The sequence below is a fragment of the Terrapene carolina genome, unplaced genomic scaffold (assembly GCF_002925995.2).
Source record: "Terrapene carolina triunguis isolate 2854851 unplaced genomic scaffold, T_m_triunguis-2.0 Scaffold66, whole genome shotgun sequence".
Lineage (NCBI taxonomy): Eukaryota > Metazoa > Chordata > Testudines > Emydidae > Terrapene > Terrapene triunguis.
The window spans coordinates 4,087,546-4,107,280 of NW_020664417.1; the positions used below are offsets into that span (position 1 = coordinate 4,087,546).

The 19,735-nt window shown below is 38.6% G+C and overlaps 1 protein-coding gene across 3 annotated transcripts in view; it reads right to left on the reverse strand.

Annotated features, from left to right (window-relative positions):
* Positions 1-19,735, reverse strand: part of PRDM5 (PR/SET domain 5) — a 142,047-nt gene that overhangs the window by 42,382 nt on the left and 79,930 nt on the right. For all 3 annotated transcript variants that reach the window (XM_024213049.2, XM_024213040.2, XM_024213056.2), the window contains exon 13: positions 16,405-16,498. In XM_024213049.2, coding sequence (XP_024068817.1) covers positions 16,405-16,498 — 94 coding nt within the window. The remainder of the gene's footprint in view (positions 1-16,404; positions 16,499-19,735) is intronic.

The window sequence follows — 19,735 nt, forward strand, 5'->3', positions numbered from 1 at the left end:
AAGTCAGCCACAATAAATACTTGGGGATTTACAGGTGTAAACCTTCTGTGATCAGGAAGGGAATCGATCTGTTGTGTTTGTGGAAGAGATTAAAAATAAGATGAATAATGTTAAGAAATGAAAATCTTCAGCAACTCATGTTTTCCCAGATCTTACATATCCACCTCTTTTCTCCTCTCCCTACCAAAAAAAAAAAAGTTACCAACCTTAAAAAGAAATAAAGATTAATAATGTAGCATGGTTTTTGTACAGCACACTCAGTTTCTTTTTTAGATATACCACTAATAAGACTGGTATTGAGATACTGTGTAAATATGCAAGTCATCTCACCACACAGAAAAATCTCCTGAGTAGAATCTTTAGACTAAAGGATGCTAGCATCAATATTAACCAGTCTACTCTAAGTTTTGAGATAGGCGGTAAAAAAATAAAACATTTTTCAGGGTCAGAATGTTGGAGATGGACCAATTTGTGGTCTGGTCTACGGTAGCATCATTGTTCTTTACAGTAAACAACAAATTAAAATGTTTTAAAATACTGATCTCTCTTTAAAAATGAAAGATCTTAATTTAATTATTTTATGTGTAACACAGAAGGATGAGATGTTGGCAAAAATCCTTCCCATCCCCTAATGTTGATCTAATAAAATATTTTGGATACATATAATTTGAAAAACATCTATGACAAAGGCCAATTTTTAATAAACAAAAAAATTTTCAACACCCTTATGCCTATAATCCTCGTAAGAGCCAGTCTGATTTTTTTTTACGCTGACAGCTGCGGCCCTGCTAGTAAGCCCCATGTGAGCCAATCTGATCTGTATACCCCAGTCTGAATATTGCTGGAGGTTTCCTGCATTCAATGTTCACCAGACATAGTTTCTGTATCTGACCATACTACATTTGCTAACATCCTCAGACAACATACCCAAAATAATTTTATAAATGCAAATGATATCTGACACCCATAATAATCAACTAAATAAAAAAATAGCAGCTGTCTGACTAAAAAGAGCACAACAAACTTGAGTGACATAAACATAGTAAATGCTGCAGCTATCCTTCTAGTTACATTTCACTGACTGTCACATCTCCATTGTTCAAAGTCAAACTGTTCAACAAATTACTTACATTTCTCTGACAAAACCATCAGATGCCTCAGACAAGCCACACTAGGATTTGGAATTAATTCAAAGTCTAGACTAGGGGTTGGCAACCTTCAGCACACGGCCCAACAGGGTAATCCGCTGGCACCACAAGACATTTTGTTTACATTGACCATCTGCAGGCACAGCCCGCCACAGCTCCCAGTGGCCGTGGCTTGCCACTGCCGGCCAATGGGAGCTGTGGGAAGCGGCAGCCGCGGCGACTGGGAGCTGCAGGGGGCCCATGCCTGAGGAGGGTCAACGTAAACAAAATGTCTCGCAACCCGCCAGTGGATTATACTGATGGGCCGCGTGCCAAAGGTTGCCGACCCCAGGTCTAGACATACTATTTCGAGTTTTTATTTAAATAAAACCAAACTTTCAATTTAATAAAAATAAATTTAATCCTAATATGGAATCAAACAAAACTACTACACGATAGAAAACCATATGGGAGTTTTATGAAAAGTAAGATGTCATTATTAAATTTCCATGTATTACTTTAAATAAATTTAGTTTTTAAGCTGTATTAGTGTCTGGTACATATTGTGAATGATCTCAAATTGAATTGGCTAGGTCTTTAAATACATACAAATTTTTAGATTCCGCCACATCTTGTAGGACCTTACCCTATGAACAGTTCCTCTGATTTAATCAGACCACTTGTGGAGTAAGTAACTACAACATGAGTTGGGTATCAGAATCTGGCCCCAACTTCTCATATCTGCTGGAACTATAAAAATGTTATTTTCCTATCAATGAGTTCAGCAGCTGTGGTCAAATGTCTTGAGCCTGGTGACGCAGGGGACTAAAATGTGTCTTACTTGGTGATACCTCCCAACTTATTTTGCTGTCACTGTAATAAACCAGAGTTCCCAAAATTGACTCTCACTTTCAAAAATCTAGGGAAAAACTGGATATAAAAACCATTAGAATAATATTTTGTTAGAAGTTACTAATTATTAAACAACCACTTGTGTAAGACTAAACAAATGATCAATTTCTGAAAAAAAATTTATTACAGTAATGTCTAGTGCAGAGGTCTCCAATCTGTGGGACTCACCCGCCTTAAGGGGGCAAGGAGGAAAGTTCGGGGCAGGGGCACACAGGTGCTGCCTGGGCCAGTCCCCACCAGGGGGTAGGGTGGGAGTGCCACTCAGGTCTGCTCCTGGCCCCAGCCGCTGGCCCCACGCCTGGGAGCCCCACTCTCGGCCACCGGCCCTGCACCCGGGGGCCCTGGCTGCCGGCCTCAGCTGCTCCCACTCCCAGCTGTGGCCGCAGCCTCCTTACCCCTGTCCACACACCCCACTCCTGGAGCCGCGGCCTGGGAGGGGAGGTGCGGACAGGGGTAAGGAGGAGGCACGAGGTAAAAAGTTTGGGGACCACTGGTCTAAAGGTCTCTATTGAGATCAGGACAGTTTACAAACACATAATAGGAGAGAGTCCCACTTTTTGTAAGCTCTTCAGGGTGGAAAGGGAAACAGGCATAGAGACAAGAGCCACAAATGTGGCATCTATTTGAAGAACTACTGTATCTATGATTAAGCAGTCTTATGAGGATCTTCATTCACTTAGGTTTGGCAAAAAATATTTTAAATAATTTCAATGGATAATATCAATATTTATTTTTAAGCATTTTTTCAATGTTTATTTCATTTTTTTAAAACGTTCACAGTGGTGCAAAATTTTGGGTTGTAAGCTTTTTTTTTATTTTTATCTATTTAAATTTTCAGTTGTGGGAAACTAGGGGTGGGGGAATCAGACAACAATTTAATGTCAGCAGACATTGAGATTCAAAAAGTTGAAGTTTATACCTGTTAAAGCATAATTTGTCCACATTACAGGTCAAAATATGCAAAGTAAATATCCTTAAAATCAAACTAGTTCTCAAGCAGCATTGTTCTTACTTTGCCTATCTGTAAATTTCAATCATGATCAATGGAAATATTTTGTGTGTGTGTACGTGTGTACACACAGTGAAATCAATAGTTACTGACATTTACCAATAAAAAACAAATATTTCCAAGCCTAATTACATTGCACTGGCATTCATTTTGTTTAATTTCACTTAAAAAAAATTAATATCCATCCATGAGATACTTCTAATGGTTAATGTGTAGCTTGTTCTCTCACTGATAGGTGATTTCTCGTTGCAATTATTAGTGTTATATGTGGTTCATCTAGCCTTGTATCATCCTGTCTGATTTACTGGAGTTTCTTTATATTAGTTAATTTAGAATTTGACAGAGTTAGAGCACCAATGTATCAGATAGTATGTTTAAAAGTATATGAGCCCTGAATGCTGGTTCAGTTGAAGATTTTGCACAGTGGGTCAACTGAAGCCAGAGGCAGCCTTTCCACTGATTCCAGTGAGCACTGGATCAGGCCCAATGTGCTTAATTTAAAATAAAATGTATTTTTTTTAAAATGATCTTGCAGAAAATTATTTTCAAGGAGCCAATCCTGCCGAGTGTTGAGGATGCTCAGAACCTTCCATAAGGCACTTAGCATCTTGTAGGATCAACTCATATACATGCAATGAACTTGTCTTATAAAGATTACTAGAGGCTCTATAGAAGGGGCATTTTAAATGTATTATTTTTAAAAGGTGATTTTCAAAGGGACTTTGTTGAACTGCAGCTCTGAAATTCCCTGGGTTTAAATACCTGATTTGAAAACAACCTAAAATTGATTAAAATTAAAAAAAAAAAAAAAAAATCCATCACCACACAATTGTGGAGGAATGGAGACAATTCTCCTGGGGAGAAATGGTTATGCAACAGGGACATCTGGATCACATATGCAACACCCCCTACCAGGTGATCAATAGGGCAGTCCAGAAAGGGAGTTGCAAGAGCCCCTTTTAGTCAGAGATAATGTGGGGTGATGACAGCATTCAATAGCAAGTTGAGATGGGCAAAAGGTTAAAAGATAGAACAAAATTATAATCTGTGGCATATGCTTAGAATTTTATCTGTTCTGGAGTGCCTCACTCTTTACACATATACTTTATAGTGCTACAGTTCCACACCTTGAACTCCCACTAAAGTAAATAGGAGTTTTGTGTTCATAAGAATATAGAGCATTAATTTATTATTTTATATATGTACCTACAGAGGGAGAGAGAAAGAGAGGAAAAAACCACAACAATCACTAAGAAATGATTCACTGTCTACTGAAATCAACGGCACAGCTCCCATTGACTTTAACAAGGAATAGTGGGAACAAAAATCACCACACAGGTGGATTATCTTGTGAAGATTAAATACTTAATATTGGTTTCGCTAGCACTTTTTCAACTTCCAAATACTTTAAGATAATACTCAGTTAAGTATTTATGTCTAAATGCAGTGTAAAATGATATATGAACTCAGAGGAGATAAAAATCTCATTGCAAATAAGGTGCAATTTCCATTTCCCCAATTTTACAGTTATGGGGTCAAATTTTCAAATGTGCCTGTGTGGCTCAGGTAACTAAGGCACTTTTGAAATTGTTACCACTGGATACTAGCAAGGCCAAACTGGGTAATACCAAATGGGTCAGTATTCAAGCAGTGAGCTTGGCCAACCACTGTACCTAACTGTTCTGTTTACAAACTCGACAATTAAGCTCAATGGATAGAGCAGACAATAAATATAAGAGGGGTATTTTTACCCTTTTTCCCTTCCCAAATATTTTGCTCATTTGGTTTAACATCAATCATTTAAATGTACCATTGGATGTTCAGGGCTTCAGAAGGGATAAACGAAACCATTTAGTAATAGCTTAAAAATTTCTCTCATGTCAAAAGCCAAGCTATTTTATAATGGTTTGAAAGATGCAATACAGGTTTTCAAATATTTCTGGTTTCCAATTGGGACCAGAACCAGAAAAGCCAAAATTCTCGTGCAATTATATACCCTGAACTTAGCTGGATATGAGGGGTGGGGTTATATTCCTTCACTGGGGTGAGAGAAGAGATCTTGCATTGAGACATAATGATTCCATTACCTGCCAAAAATGGAGAAAAGGTCTTCAGCTGTGGTTCATTAAGAGGTGTTTCTTGGGCTGGAGGTTTCTTGTTGAAAGGACCTATACTTTCTACATTCTAATCAGGATTCTAACTGGACATGATCTGAACACAAGTGGCCAAGTATTTCTGTATTTTGTTTTTGCTCCCCTGATTATAAAAACAGAACCTTTTTGTTGTGGATGTTCCCTAGCCAAGAGGCAACATGTGTATATCCTCAGCTACAAGGGAGAACCATAACTGCTTTTCTGTGACTCAACCAAATGTGTTTCCTACTCTCAAGTAAAATTAGAACCACCAAAAGGGAAATCCTGAAAAACTGTTCTTTCCAAAAAAGAAAAGAAATCAGGTTGTTTTAAGCGGAACTTTTAGTATTTTTTCCTTTTTATGTGCTCAGCCATCCCTTATTCTTGGGCATTAGAGCGACACTAGAGAAAGTCTGTTCTTGGAGATTTCTAGTTTAATTTTACAGACTGAAGAGGTTTGAAGAGTCTAGATTAGTTTCAGATAAGCATCCAACCAGGATGGACCATCAAAAGCTTTATCATATGGTAGGAGTTTTGTTTGTTTGTTTGTTTGTTTTAAAAGTCAAAGGCCAATCAGAAATTACAATTCTGCAAAAGTCAATAAGTTATTTGAATTGTTGCAATAAAGGAAGAAGCAAATTATTAATCAGACAGAGAACATTACTAGTTTTATAATCAAATTAATAATTTTAGCCATAACTCGACCAAACATTACTTAAAAGAATGAGAACAGCTCAAGTTTGATTCTTTGCACCTATCAGTGGAATGGAATGATTTTGCTTCCCCAAGAAAGGAGCATTAAAATCTATGACCTCAGTGAACCCAGTGCTGGTATTCTTTTAAACTATACACATTAATCAAACTATTAGGTGTGTAACTCATTTGATCTAAAGAAGTTTCTTGCATTCAAGAAAACTATTCTTTCTAAGAATATATCTTTCTCATCCACTAGTAGTAGACAACAAGAACCTGACAGCTTCATGAGACTTTACAGGTATTTTTGAAGATATAACTCTTGCGTGGAGATAAATAGAATAATGATGTATAAGCTGAAAGGTTTAGGAATGCAGAGTCCTTAGCTTTGGGTCTTGATCTCTTTTTTTTTCATCTATTGGTTTAAAAAAAAGTGTATCTACAGGTTATTGAACAGAGACAACCTATTTAAAGACATTTGGAAGCTGTTCATGGACGAGGTACTGATGCATAAAGATACTGATATGCAGAGCCAATTCTGCTCTTAATTATATCTGTGCAATTCATATTAACAAGTTGCATAACAGAGCAGAATTTGGCCCTCAATTTTTAAACACAGTTGGGTCCACGTGAAGGGGGAAATATCTTCAAATATGATTTTCTAAAAGTATGAAAAGAGCTTCAAAACACTGCCAAAAATGTATTAAACATGGAAAAGAAAACAATGGGAAGAAAAGCCTTTATATTTTGACAATTAAGATGTAGAATCAAGGTTCTAGTTGATTTTGTCATTTTAATGCAACTTTAGTATTATCTGTAATTTATCTACTCTGAATTAGAGCTAAAAGGAATTCTCTCAACATTATTTCAAGAATTAAAAGCTAGCTTATTGTACAGAGTGTGACAATATATAGGAAAGCTACACTGTATGCTATGGATTAATTTTAAAAGATACAACATTAAAGAAATAAATATGTTGGGACAACATTTAGGGGCTTATCCAAAGTAACTTCTTTGGGAGTCCTTCTATTGACTTAATTGAGCTTTTGCATTAGGCTCCTTGGCTAAAAGTGGGGGGGGGGGGGGAACAGAGAAAGAATCAAGTCTATCCCTCTATGCTTAACTCATCATCACACACATGAATATCTTCAAAAATTTGATGTGCAAGATCATCGATCGTCCATCACCAGCCCCCAAGTCCTGTTTATTGGAATTGGTAAAGAATGGAATGACTTTACACTCAGCACATCCTTGCTACTATGTATTGAAAAAAAGTAACTGTAAAAATAAACTCATCACACACCAAACTGTAATGCACAACAACTTCAAATACAGTATCCTAAGCGTTTCTATTCTTTATTTAAATGGCATAATCAATTAGGAGACCAGCCACACAATTATTTTTTTTAAATATGAGACAGTGATTTATTATCACATTTAAATAACTGTGTGTAAAGGCAGACCCAAGAAAGCACAAACAACAGCCGGTATCTGTTAGCACTGAAAGTTGGTTGAAACTTTAGGCAAATAATTAACCTCCTGGCCCATAGCTTTAAAACCCCAAAAAGCAGTTCATAGAATTTCTTTCACAATTTATGAACAATCAATGGAATTTATGTCACAGTCAGAGGATTCTTTTGCTGAATTAACCCCAGCTCCCTCTGACCCTGAGAAGCCATAAACCAACAGGATATAGCAGGGAGAGAATGTGCTATAGTGTTTCAGCTGACCTACAGAGTGCTGTCTCTGTCATTCCAGGGCTGGAAACCCAGATGATGAATTACAGAGCAATATGCCAGGCTCAGACCCAAACATCCACCTTCTTATACACATGCATACACAGACGGCTTCACTCACCCCAAACTGGCAGTTACAGCTGAAAGGGCAAGTACTGTTAGGCCTCATTTACAGAGTCCTATTCTAAGATAAAAGAGAACAGAAAATTGCTTATTGAGGGAGCGTGCACACATCTGTGAGTAACACCATTTGAGAACATGTGCCATGTATTAAATAACAGTGAAGATGTTTGCTTTAAAATTTTAGAGATAGGTTACAGTGCTTGTGAAAGATACTTTGTAAATAAGGGTCTTTCAAACTGTGGCTCATGGTGAGATTGCAAATGGGGTCAAGGTGGGTCACAATGGGTCATATAAAATAAATACAATATATCATATGATAATACTGGATCCACTACATAAGACTTGTAATGGTATGTCTCTTTCAGGCCAACGTAGTGTTGTAACATGAACATCCCATGTAGGAGTTCAGTGTGGATTAGTGCAGGATGCTAGAGCCCTTACTAATAAAAGAAAATTAATCTGAGCCCATGTGTGCCTGGATTTATCGCATACAAAACAGGATAAGCCCCGCTGAACATAGTTATATACAACATGAATCACCAGTACCCATGCTGAGAGAACATGACAACCCACATCACTGAATTGGGACACCAGCCATGTCAGCTGTAATCACTAAGGCCTGAGGGCCTTTCTGAGACATTCATAACTGTGTTTTCAGTCTTGGCCAAAACTCAGCCGGGGGGGGGGGAGAGAGAGAGTGTGTGTGTGTGTGTCAGAAAGATGGATTGTTTCATTCAGAGCTCAGAACGAAATGAGATATGCAGAAATGTGATGACAAACATAGGAGGGTATAATTTTGCATTGATTTAATTCAAAAACACAGTGTTTAGTGCATGCCAACAGCATGAAGTCTTCAAAATTATTGCAACGTTTAGAAACCATGGCTTCATGTTTAATACGCAGCCAAGCTCTCTTACTGCTCAAAAAAATCTCCTAAAAACCTGTGTCAGGTCTTTCCCAGAGCAGTTCAAAGTAATGCACTTTATTAAAGGCCCTCAAAAGACTTTTTGACTTTTTGCATTGCTTTCTGATGACAGGGATTCCCTTCACTGGCAACTCATATTTCCCTTTGCAGTGATGTAGCCCCTCAGAAGGTGAAGCACTACTTTGACCCTTTCAATTAACTGGAGAAGTACAGATTGCTGTTCATTGTGGACAATCTCCCCTTTTTGACAACTTCAATAATTCATCTTGGTGGTACACATGGTCTAATATCAGGGGGTAGCCATGTTAGTCTGTATCCATAAAACCAACAAGGAGTCCAGTGGCACCTTAAAGACTAACAGATTTATTTGGGCATAAGCTTTGGTGGGTAAAAAACCACTTCTTCAGAAGACAGAACAGGTCTTCTTCAGATGAAGTGGTTTTTTACCCAAGAGAGCTTATGCCCAAATAAATCTGTTAGTCTTTAAGGTGCCACCGGACTCCTGGTTGTTTTTAACCATGGTCTAAACTTTGCTGACATCTTTGGTTACCAGGGAAAGCTGAACTCTTCTCTCAATGCAAGATGGTGTAAAAGCATTCACCAGAAAACTTGGCAATCAGTTTAACCAAGTGCATAACGCTGCAGTTATTCCCTTTTATTTCAAACTTCACTAGGGTAACTGAAGAACTAGTCAGGAACCAAAAGGAACTCATAAAATCAGTGTCTGAAAAACTTCATATCTAACTGTCTATTTCTGTAGATCTAGGAACATATATATCTGGTGAACCATAGAGAGGAAAGATGTGAATCACAAACACCATCCAAAATATTAATGACTTGGTAGCAATAACTAGTCTGTTGCAAGCAAATAGACAGTTCTTAACCATGACAAGGCACTGCAAGTGACTTAGGGTATGTCTACACTACGAAATTAGGTCAATTTTATAGAAGTCGATTTTTAGAAATCGATTTTATACAGTGGATTGCGTATGTCCACACTAAGTACATTAAGTCGGTGGACTGAGTCCTCACTACCATGGCTAGCATCAATTTACAGAGCGGTGCACTGTGGGTAGTTATCCCACAGTTCCCGCAGTCTCCGCTGCCCATTGGAATTCTGGGTTAAACTCCCAATGCCTGATAGGGCAAAAACATTGTTGCGGGTGGTTTTGGGTACATGTCGTCACTGTCCTCTCTCTCCCCCCGTGAAAGCAACGGCAGACAATCGTTTCGCACCAGACACCAGGGCAATTAGAAGAGCACAGCAAGGTGCGCTGCACATCAGAGAGGCTTTGAAAATCAGTTTCATGACTGGCCAGGCTTCGGTGCGACAGTTGTGTGTGTTTATCCTTGATGCAACCCTCCGCCCCCTTTGTTGATTTTAATTCCCTGTAAGCCAATCACCCTCCTCCCTTCGAAATAAAGTAACTATTGTTTTGAAACCATGCATTCGTTCCTTATTAATTAAAAAAAGAGATAACAGACAAGGTAGCTCGGGTGGGGTGGAGGAGGAGGGAAGGACAAGGCCACATTGTAGCCACACTAAAAAAAATCAAACTGTTTGAATGACAGCCTTCTGTTGCTTGGGCCATCCTCTGGCAGTGGAGTGGCTGGGTTCCTGGAGCCTCCCCGCCCCCCCGCATTCTTGGGCATCTGGATGAGGAGGCTATGGAACATGGGGAGGAGGGCATGCGGTTATACAGAGGATGCAGCGGGGGTCTGTGCTCGTTGTCTTTCCTGCAGCTCCAACAGACACTTCATCATGTCCATTTGCTCCCTCATTAGCCTCAGCATCGCATCCTGCCTCCACTCTTTGTGCTCACTTAATTCTTTCCTGGCCTCTGCCACTGAATGCCTCCATGCATTAAGCTGTGCCCTATCAGTGCAGGAGGACTGCATGAGCTTGGAAAACATGTCATCGTGAGTGCGTTTTTTTTGCCTTCTAATCTGCGATTACCTCAGGGACGGAGATGATAGGGGGAGCGTAGAAACATTTGACGCTCTACGATTCTGGGGGTGACTGCATGATCACCTGTGCTGCTGAGTTCGCCACGCTGACCAAACAGGAAATGAAATTCAAAAGTCCCCGGGGCTTTTCCTGTGTACCTAGCTAGTGCATCAGAGTTCAAAGTGCTGTCCAGAGCGGTCACAATGAAGCACTCTGGGATAGCTCCCGGAGGACAATACCATCAATTTGCATCCACACTACCCCAAATTCAACCCAGCAAAGTCGATATTGTGCTACTCCCCTCACTGGGGAGGAGTACAGAAGTCGATTTTAAGAACTCTTTAGGTGTACGGAACAGGTTGGTTGTATGGACGCATTCATTTTTAAATTGACCTAACGCGGCTAAATTCAACCTAACCCCATAGTGTAGACCAGGCCTTTATCTTGTCATGTTCTGTGAAGGAGGAGTTTCCAGCTTTAGATACAAAAAGCTTGAAAGTTCTCATCCCCTTTCTTTAATGGCGGCAATAATACTGAAGCATTTCAATTATCTATTGATCAAAGAATGACTTAAGCCTGCATATTTCTCCAATATCTTGTGTAGATCATAATCTTTCAGCCAGGCTCATCCATCACATCGAACTGTGAGTATACTTTTTTTGGACTCCTTTATGATTCAAGTAAGCCTCCTAAAATTGTTTCTGGTACAGTTATGGCTCCAAATTGTTGCTTTATCATAGTTCCCATTAGAGGTCTTGCAAGGAGTGGGTTCATGAAACCATTTCCTAAAATTTAAGAAATCCTGCTTGAAGGAGCCAAAGCATTAAGTGTCATGGATAATGTTGTACATGAAAATAGAATTTTCAACCTAACAGTTATAAAATCCCCCCTGTTCAAAAGAGATCTATTGTCTGATTTGAAAATAACTAACACCACTTTACACTTGAGAAATTAAGTCTAACATCTGTAGTTCATAGAAACAGGGAAGGTGTGGCATTCAAGAACAAACAATAGTCTGTAATAGAAATTTTAAAAAGCATAATAGGACTGTGAGGAGATAAAACTAAAGCACTTCATCTAAAAGATGGGGCTGGAACACACAGATAATCTATGTTCCACAAAGATTAATTTTGATACCAAGCAAAGCAAATAATGATTTATGCAGCCATGCAGGTGAAAAGATTTTACGTTCAACAAACTGGGGAGTGGGAATCCAGAGTTTTTAATGAAGAACTGGAGTAATATATTGAAATTTCCTGAACTCTATGAGATTGTAGACAACAGTATTTCGGAAAAGCAGTAAATTACTCATAATTTTCATGTCCAGTATTCAAAGATATAGGAAAATTAAAAGGTGAAAGAGTTCCTCGTGGGATGGCAATGTGAGGAAGAAAAAATATTTTTGATTAAAAAATAAAATCTTGAAGACAAAGTTGACATAGTTCAGAGAAAAGGACAGCCATATTCCTAAAAAGGACAACAGAGATAATAATCAGCCAACACTTGCCTAAGGAACATCTGGTGGAAGAAAACGAAAACAATTTTGTCCTTAAATAGAGTAGGTTGAAGAAAATCTGACACTGTACCAGTACAGCAACAAATCCAGACATATGGTGATCAACAAACAAAGTCACAAGCCCTACACTGACTTGCAAATAGATGTACAGAATGTTTTATAAAGGAGTGTGGTTCTGCTATGAACTATATGTGAGACCTACAGTGCTTTATAATGCTATTATGAACAGAAATAAGGTATAAAGCCAACATATATTAGATCATGCTCATTTCCTTACTAGAGTTATATTTAATTATCTTTCAGAGTAGCAGTCGTATTAGTCTGTATCCGCAAAAAGAACAGGAGTACTTGTGGCACCTTAGAGACTAACAAATTTATTATTATTTAATTATCTGTATTGTGAAGCACCCAAAGACCCCAGTTAGGCTGGGATTCCATTTTGCTAGAGGCTGTACAGTAACACACAATCCCGCCCCAAATTCTTTCACATGTTCCCCTCAAGGGTGAGGTGTTTAGTGTTTCCTGGAGAGGGCAGAGTCACCACGGGCTTCTTCCACCCACAGGCCATTTTCTCTACTTTTGGGGGGGGGGGGAGGAAGAGAAGGGGAGGGCAGGGAAAGGGGGTTGCTGCCCTTCACACTTCAGAGAGCACCTGAAGCTCCAATTGCTTGTAATGTTGTGGAAGAAACAGATATGGAGGACAGAAGAAGAAATACAGATAAATTAGGGATAGAAGGAGGAAGAGATATGGGTTTAAGCTTGTGGATGAAAGTCTTGCAAAGAGTTTGAGAAGTTGGGTTGTCAGAGACAGAACATGCAGAAAGAGAAGGAGGAAAGGAGAGGTTGCACTGCAATTATTTATTATGCCTGCCCTGGCCTTAATTTCCTTTTGTGTTTCTAGTTTGTTTTTTATTTTCTTTAGCTAAACCATATACAACTATTTCAGCAGAAATTCTCTTTTTTACACCTGCTATGAGGGATAACTTTCACATTCATTAGAGAATAAGAGCTAAAAATATAAATTAATTTCATCCTTTTAGCCAGTCCATAAAAGATTTTTGTCTGGCAACATGATCAGATGTGGGACCATTGAAATTACCAATATCCTGCACTGGATGCATTTAGAACTGTGAACTGTATCACAAAACAAACAAACAAACAGCTTTTATCTTAACCGATAGCCATGATATTGGGAAGTGATTAAGACTTTTACCAAACATAGTAGAAAGCCAAGTGATTAAACATACACATGCTGTCATCTTCCTGCTACCCAAATTTGTTTATGCAAAAGTGAACAGACTGTCACAGGAAGCCTATTTGTTAACAGCAGCTTTGCATGTCAAACTCAAACCTACATCCTTTCATGCTGGAAGCAAAATATCACTAAAACTTTCAGCTACATGCCAATTCCTTGAATTGCATCTGTAGTGTGTGGTAACTGAAATCCTCCAGTATGACTGATTTGTTTTTCAGCATGTTTGTATAAATCCTGTGTACACTGAAAATAACAACATGGTTTGGGTGTAATTATGTATATAAGATTATTGACACACACACAAATGGGTATCAGGACATTATAATGAAAGAGACTTTGTGACAAAAACAACTTTGAGTAGAGTTGGATTTAGGAATGGAGTGTTTGGATTTGGATTAGATATAGGATATCGTTAGAATCTGAGGCTGGATCAAGACTCGGGTCTGAATTTGGATTTTATACTGTTGCAATTTTGCAAGTTTCTTGGGACATTTCAGCTATATCAAAATGAACTAGGAAACAGGCCCCTGGATCATTCCGGATTCAACCCAGAAACCAAAAGATAGGGGTGAAGTTCAGATCTAGGGATTCAAACCCATACTGCTTTATCTGAAATTTGAAAGCGTTCAGATTCGAGAGATCCTGCTGTTGGCACCCTGTTCATTTATGAAGATTTAAAAATGGTCACAAGAAGATTGGTATGTTTCCATTTTCTCCCAGAGTCATTTGGGCCCGAGAGGAAGTACAAGCTTTAGAATCACTCTATAGTTTGGTGATTAGAGCATTCATCTGGGAGGTGGGAGACCAAGGATCCAGTCCCTCTGCTCCAATTACTATTTATTCAGAATCCAACAGCTTCACCAGGAGAGCTTGAGGGAGCTGCATACCAGAATATCCCACAGTCCAATGATTACAGCACTCACCTGAACAGATTCCAGTTCAAATCCCTTTTCCTCCTCAGGTGGAGAGGGGACTTCAGCTAGTAGTCCTCTATATCCCAGCTGAGTACCCTACCCACTGGGACCTGCCCCGCCTGCTCCACACCAGCTGTATTGTGTGAACTCACCCAAGGGGCCTGGATCCAGTAGGTTCTCTCTGAGCATGCTTACTGGATTGAGCCCTGCACACGACTTAGGCGGAAGAATGCCTATCTTCCCCTGGTTTGTGAATTACTCTGGGGCTTAGGCAGCAGATAGGTACCCAGGTGCCTACAGGAAGGCAGCATGCTCAGAGGCAGAAACATAGACCGCTAGGGAACTTTGAAAACTTAGGCATCAAGTGAGTTTAGGCACCTACAGGGTTCAGTGGGAGTTTTGTGCATTGCAGCAGTCCCAAAACAGAGACTTAGGTGCCTAGCTCCTTTTGTAAATTCAGGCCAAAGAGTCTTAACAGGGCAAGAGTGACCCCCACACTCTCCTAATGCAGCAAGACAGACCCCAAAAGGATCCTTCCACTTGTCCCTAAAAGACAGTCTTAGTAGATTCTAGAATTTGTCTGCAGCACGTGCCCCTTAATGCACAACACCTCAAAAGACAAGCTGGGGAACTTAAATGCAGAACGCTGCTAGACCCTAAAAACCACGGACTGAACAATGTCACTGGTTTTATGGCTCATGACAATTTGTAACACATCCTACTGCCTGCTAACCCTTAACTGCCCACTTCATTTTAAGTCGTCTCCTATAGCATGTATAAACCCTTTATGCTCAGCACTGTCTTACCTTGTATTTAGCTCAGACACTCTGGTTACCGTCCCCAGACCTGAAGAAGAGCTCTGTGTAAGCTTGAAAGACTCTCTCAGGAATGAGGCCCTGCAGCTGCACTTGCCCAGTTGTCAGGCAGCCAACAATTACAGCTAGCCCACAGCAGAACCACCTGATTGGTTATGGCAGTCAGGTGGCTTGCTCTTAAGCCCAGCAGCTGTGAGGATCAGCGGCTGCATAATGCACACACCCGCAGATTGTCTGCCTCCCTGTGCTCACCTTACTCCAAGCTCTGCTCCTGCTTACTCCTACACTGCTCCGGCCTAGACCCTGTCGTGCACCCACTCTTGTCCCAGCCTTGCTCCTGCCTCCCTTGACATGAGGTAATCTGGTTCTGACCCTTGGCCCTGGTTCTGACTCTGTCTCAACCCTTGGCGCTGGCATTTGGATTTTGACTCAGTTTTGACCTTTGGCTCCAGTCACCATCTCTGACTCTATTTTGGCTTTGTGCTCAGACATTCGGACTCCGAGCCCTAGACCTGATTCCTGCTCCAACCACTAGACTGCCTATGAGCCAGTCTCCTGCCACCTTGTCCCTTCCACCAACAGAAGCTGATTCAATAAAATATATTCCCTCACCAAACTTGTCTCTTACGCTAATGTTCTGGCATGTGTGAAGCATCTCTCTAACTTCACCTCATCTTGTACTGCCCACAAGAACCAGAAATCACTAACATGGTGATATATTTATAGAAGCAATTTTTGCTTCCAAAGGTGACAATAACAAAACTGACCATCTATTTTATATGTAATAAATTTTTAGTCAATCAGTGATGCATCAAATCCCATATTTGATAGCCCGATATTCTTTACCGTGGGAACTATGGTGATGTCTCAAAACACTAAGGGCCATATCCTGCTTGCCTTACTTATGGGAGTTGTTCCATTCAAGTCACTGGGACAGATCCTCAACTGGTGCAAACTGTCATAGCTCCACTGAAGTCATGTGGGACTACACAAACAAGGGTAGCAGGATTTGGCTCTAAATTAATCAGGCCAGAATAGCAGGCCGATTAGTAAGGAAAGTTCTTTCATGGACAAACAGATCGGTAATCAGAAAGTCTAATGGGATTTTTGTAATTGTTATGTTTGAAGTATGGTAGCTGTGGATCTTCAAGTTAATCAGGCAAAAGAGGACTAAGAATCTCAAAATGCTGTATTAAGTCAGCTTGTGTGTAAAACGGTACTTAGATTGCAAGAAATATTTTTGTAATATAGTTATATGTCTAAACAACTAAGTTCTCTTTATCACATAAGCTACTGTACCTGTATGACTCCGAATATGAACTCTTAATGTTCCGTTGCTTGCAAACTTCTGTCCACAATATGGGCAAATTTTCTCCTTTTCCCCTGTGTGTGTCTGGATGGGGAGGAAAGAGAAAAAAAAGTTAAGAAAAGAAGATTTTGCATAGCTTTAAAGAACTAGGATCCATAGAAGAGTCAATATACTTGACATTGACCATTTTTCTTTTGTTTTTTCTCTATTGTATTTCTTTTCTTCCAAGCTTATATTTCCTTCCACAGTCATTACATATTTGATTCCACACCATCAGGCAGAGATTCTAAAGAATTAATCATGGATGTCCTTATAGCTAAAGTTTCTAAATTAATCTCATTATTGATTGTAAAATAAACCCTGTTTATCAAATCTAACTACAGTTTCACTGAGTTTATAATTCCTTAAATAGTTTGGTTTATAAATGTTTGATTAATCTTTATGTGCTTTTGCAAATACCCAATTGGGGGCAGGGTATTTTCAATGCCAAATACTATTAACAGTACAAAACAGGAAACTGTGAATTGATTTCTTCAAGACACCACTAACCTCAATAAAATGAACCCACTGCTTAAAAGTTTGTGTTTTTGTCTAGTCCTATTTTATTACAAAATAGAATAGAGTTTGATTTGTCTTACAGATAATTTTTTCTCTAGGAAAAAGAACTGGAATTGGTGTTATGAAATTTCATTTGGAGAAAGGGTAGGAGAACTCTCTCCACAACTTCTGTTTCTAACTGGCTTATAATAATGAGAACTAATTGTAACATAATTTGGAGTAGAGTTTAAATATAACTCAACTAACATGGACAGTCCTTCAACATACAAAACTCTAATTCACTTCAATACATATGGATTGCAAGACTGGACCCTCTATATTTAATGCATGATAAATATTAGATTCATCCATTTATGGAAATTTCTGTAAAATATTTTTGTGCATATTGTACTTTGATAAGGAATCTACTCAAGTGTATATTTCAGGGTACACTTGTGTTAACTGGCAGCTTTGAAAGAGAAAAAGTCTGTTGCAAGGCAAGAATTGCTATAAACCAATTATGAACATCTGTGGGCACAATTTCAAATTCTATACAATTATTTTCATATGTATCTCCATTTTCAAGACAAACTATGATGTAAAGACTCTGTTCTTGTGGTATTTCCGGTTTGAACCAAATGATGCAATGCTGAAGATCTTATAAAAATCAGACTTTCTTGCGAGATGTTCAGGAACCCTAAAAAGTTGAGATAACCACCCAGACTGTTGGATACTTAGCATCTTTTGAGGTTAGACCATAGTTAGCTATTTTTTATTCAAAACACTTTCCATATAAAAATTGTAGTCTACATTTTGAATACTCAAAATTATTTGGACCACTATCAGCTGGCTTAAAAACAGCAAGAAAAATCCATTAATTTGGTATACATTTTGTGTAAAAAGATCAGCTCTATCATTTATGTATGTCACCTAAATTTACTTGAGTGACATACATAAATTAAGAAATCAGATCTGAAAAATACAGATTGCCACGTTTAGGCAATACTGTAGACAATAAATTATAGTTATTTGGAGTTATTTTTGTATGCAGTTATATTTTCAGACTGTGCTTCCTACTCCTAACAGTTATATTCCAGGTTTACCGAGATAAGAGTTAATATTTTTATTGTATAAATAAGAAAAATATTAGTTATGGTAAAGTCAAAAGGATATGTGCATGTGTGTACACACGTATAGTAAATTCCCTGTGGATAACCGAAGAGCACACTCCTCTCCTGGGAAAACTGCTTTCATCATCATTATCTGAAAGAGCAGCAAATTTCTTTAACTTCAGCTTTTCTGTATTTTATTATCAGATACGTTTTACCATGAAAACACTAACTTGTTTTCTTAAATTTAATGTAACTGATAATCTAATTAAGGTTATAAACTTCACTATCAGTCATACACAGATAGAACACATGACTTTCTCGAGGTCTCTTTGCCCCCCCCCCCATAATTTTATTCCTACAACGATTAAAAATTCAATTTCCATGTTTACTTTACTTATTAAAAGCCTTAGTGAGATATTTAATGTTGACATAGCTCATCTTATCAAATGCATCAGCATAGAAACACAGTAGAATCAAAAAGTTAAGACTGTACTTACGGGCCAATACCTTTACCTATCAACTATAAAAACCAATCTTGAGTGATATGCTGAGCATTTGTAACTTTCACTGACTTCAATGGGAACTAAGATCATTCAGAATTTTAGAGGTCGTGTTCACTACCTTTGTATAATTGGTCCTTTTATGACTAGAATGTCATACTGGTATATTGCACACTATTCTGAAGGAACAAAACTACCACCCTAAATACAAAGGTAACAGAAGGACCACTTTGCAGTGAAAGCTGTGGGCCTGGATTCTTGCAGATTTTCACATATTGCTCTGAGGCCCCAATTCAGGAAAGCATTTTAAGCATGTGCTTAAGTATGTGCTTAATGTTAATATGGATGTTTTCCTTAACTAGGGTCTAACAGTATAGCTCAAACTAACCTGGAAAAGATGCTCTCACGTTTGGTTCTAAACATTCTATGTTGCTGAAACTAACAGCACAGGTTGATTTACAGCAACTTATTCCACACGTAAGCACATTTACTTAATGTGACTACTCATGATGGAAGGTACTACTCAAAGACAGTAAGGATGTCAAAATCTGGCCCTTATTTAATTTTTTACTTTACCAATTATTGACGGTAACAATTAGTCATTTGAAGTTATTTGACTGTACTTGTGTCTAAACTGTGTATTTACTACTCATATCAGGAATATCTAGACAAAAATGTTTTCAGTACAAAAATAAAAGGTAACATCAAAATATTAATTTTGAAAAAGCAGAAAACATTCAATAAGCTCAAACTGATTCTCTTCCCACAATGAAAGGCTGAACCATTTGAACATATGTTTTGTTGGAATTAAAAGGGATTCCATCTAGCAGTTACAATGTGAGCATCACCATGTTACCTCACAAATAACCTGAACACTAGCCATCTCAGGGCTACCTCTAGCCTTCTTTTCTGAATAAAGATTTATCTGTCTACTGAATTGTATACACACAGGATGGTGTCTACCCATCTCTGGGGAGTTGTTTGAAAACATTAACATTCTTCATTTAGGATTACTGACTTTATTTCAAATGGGATAGCAGAGGTAAGATTACTAAACCGTTCATCCCACTGACAAATTCAGTTTTTAAAACTTTGCATTTAATTCTTCACAGGTCAGGAAATTAATTCTCATTTTGATTGAAAAATCCTCAGCCATTATAAAGTTATATATT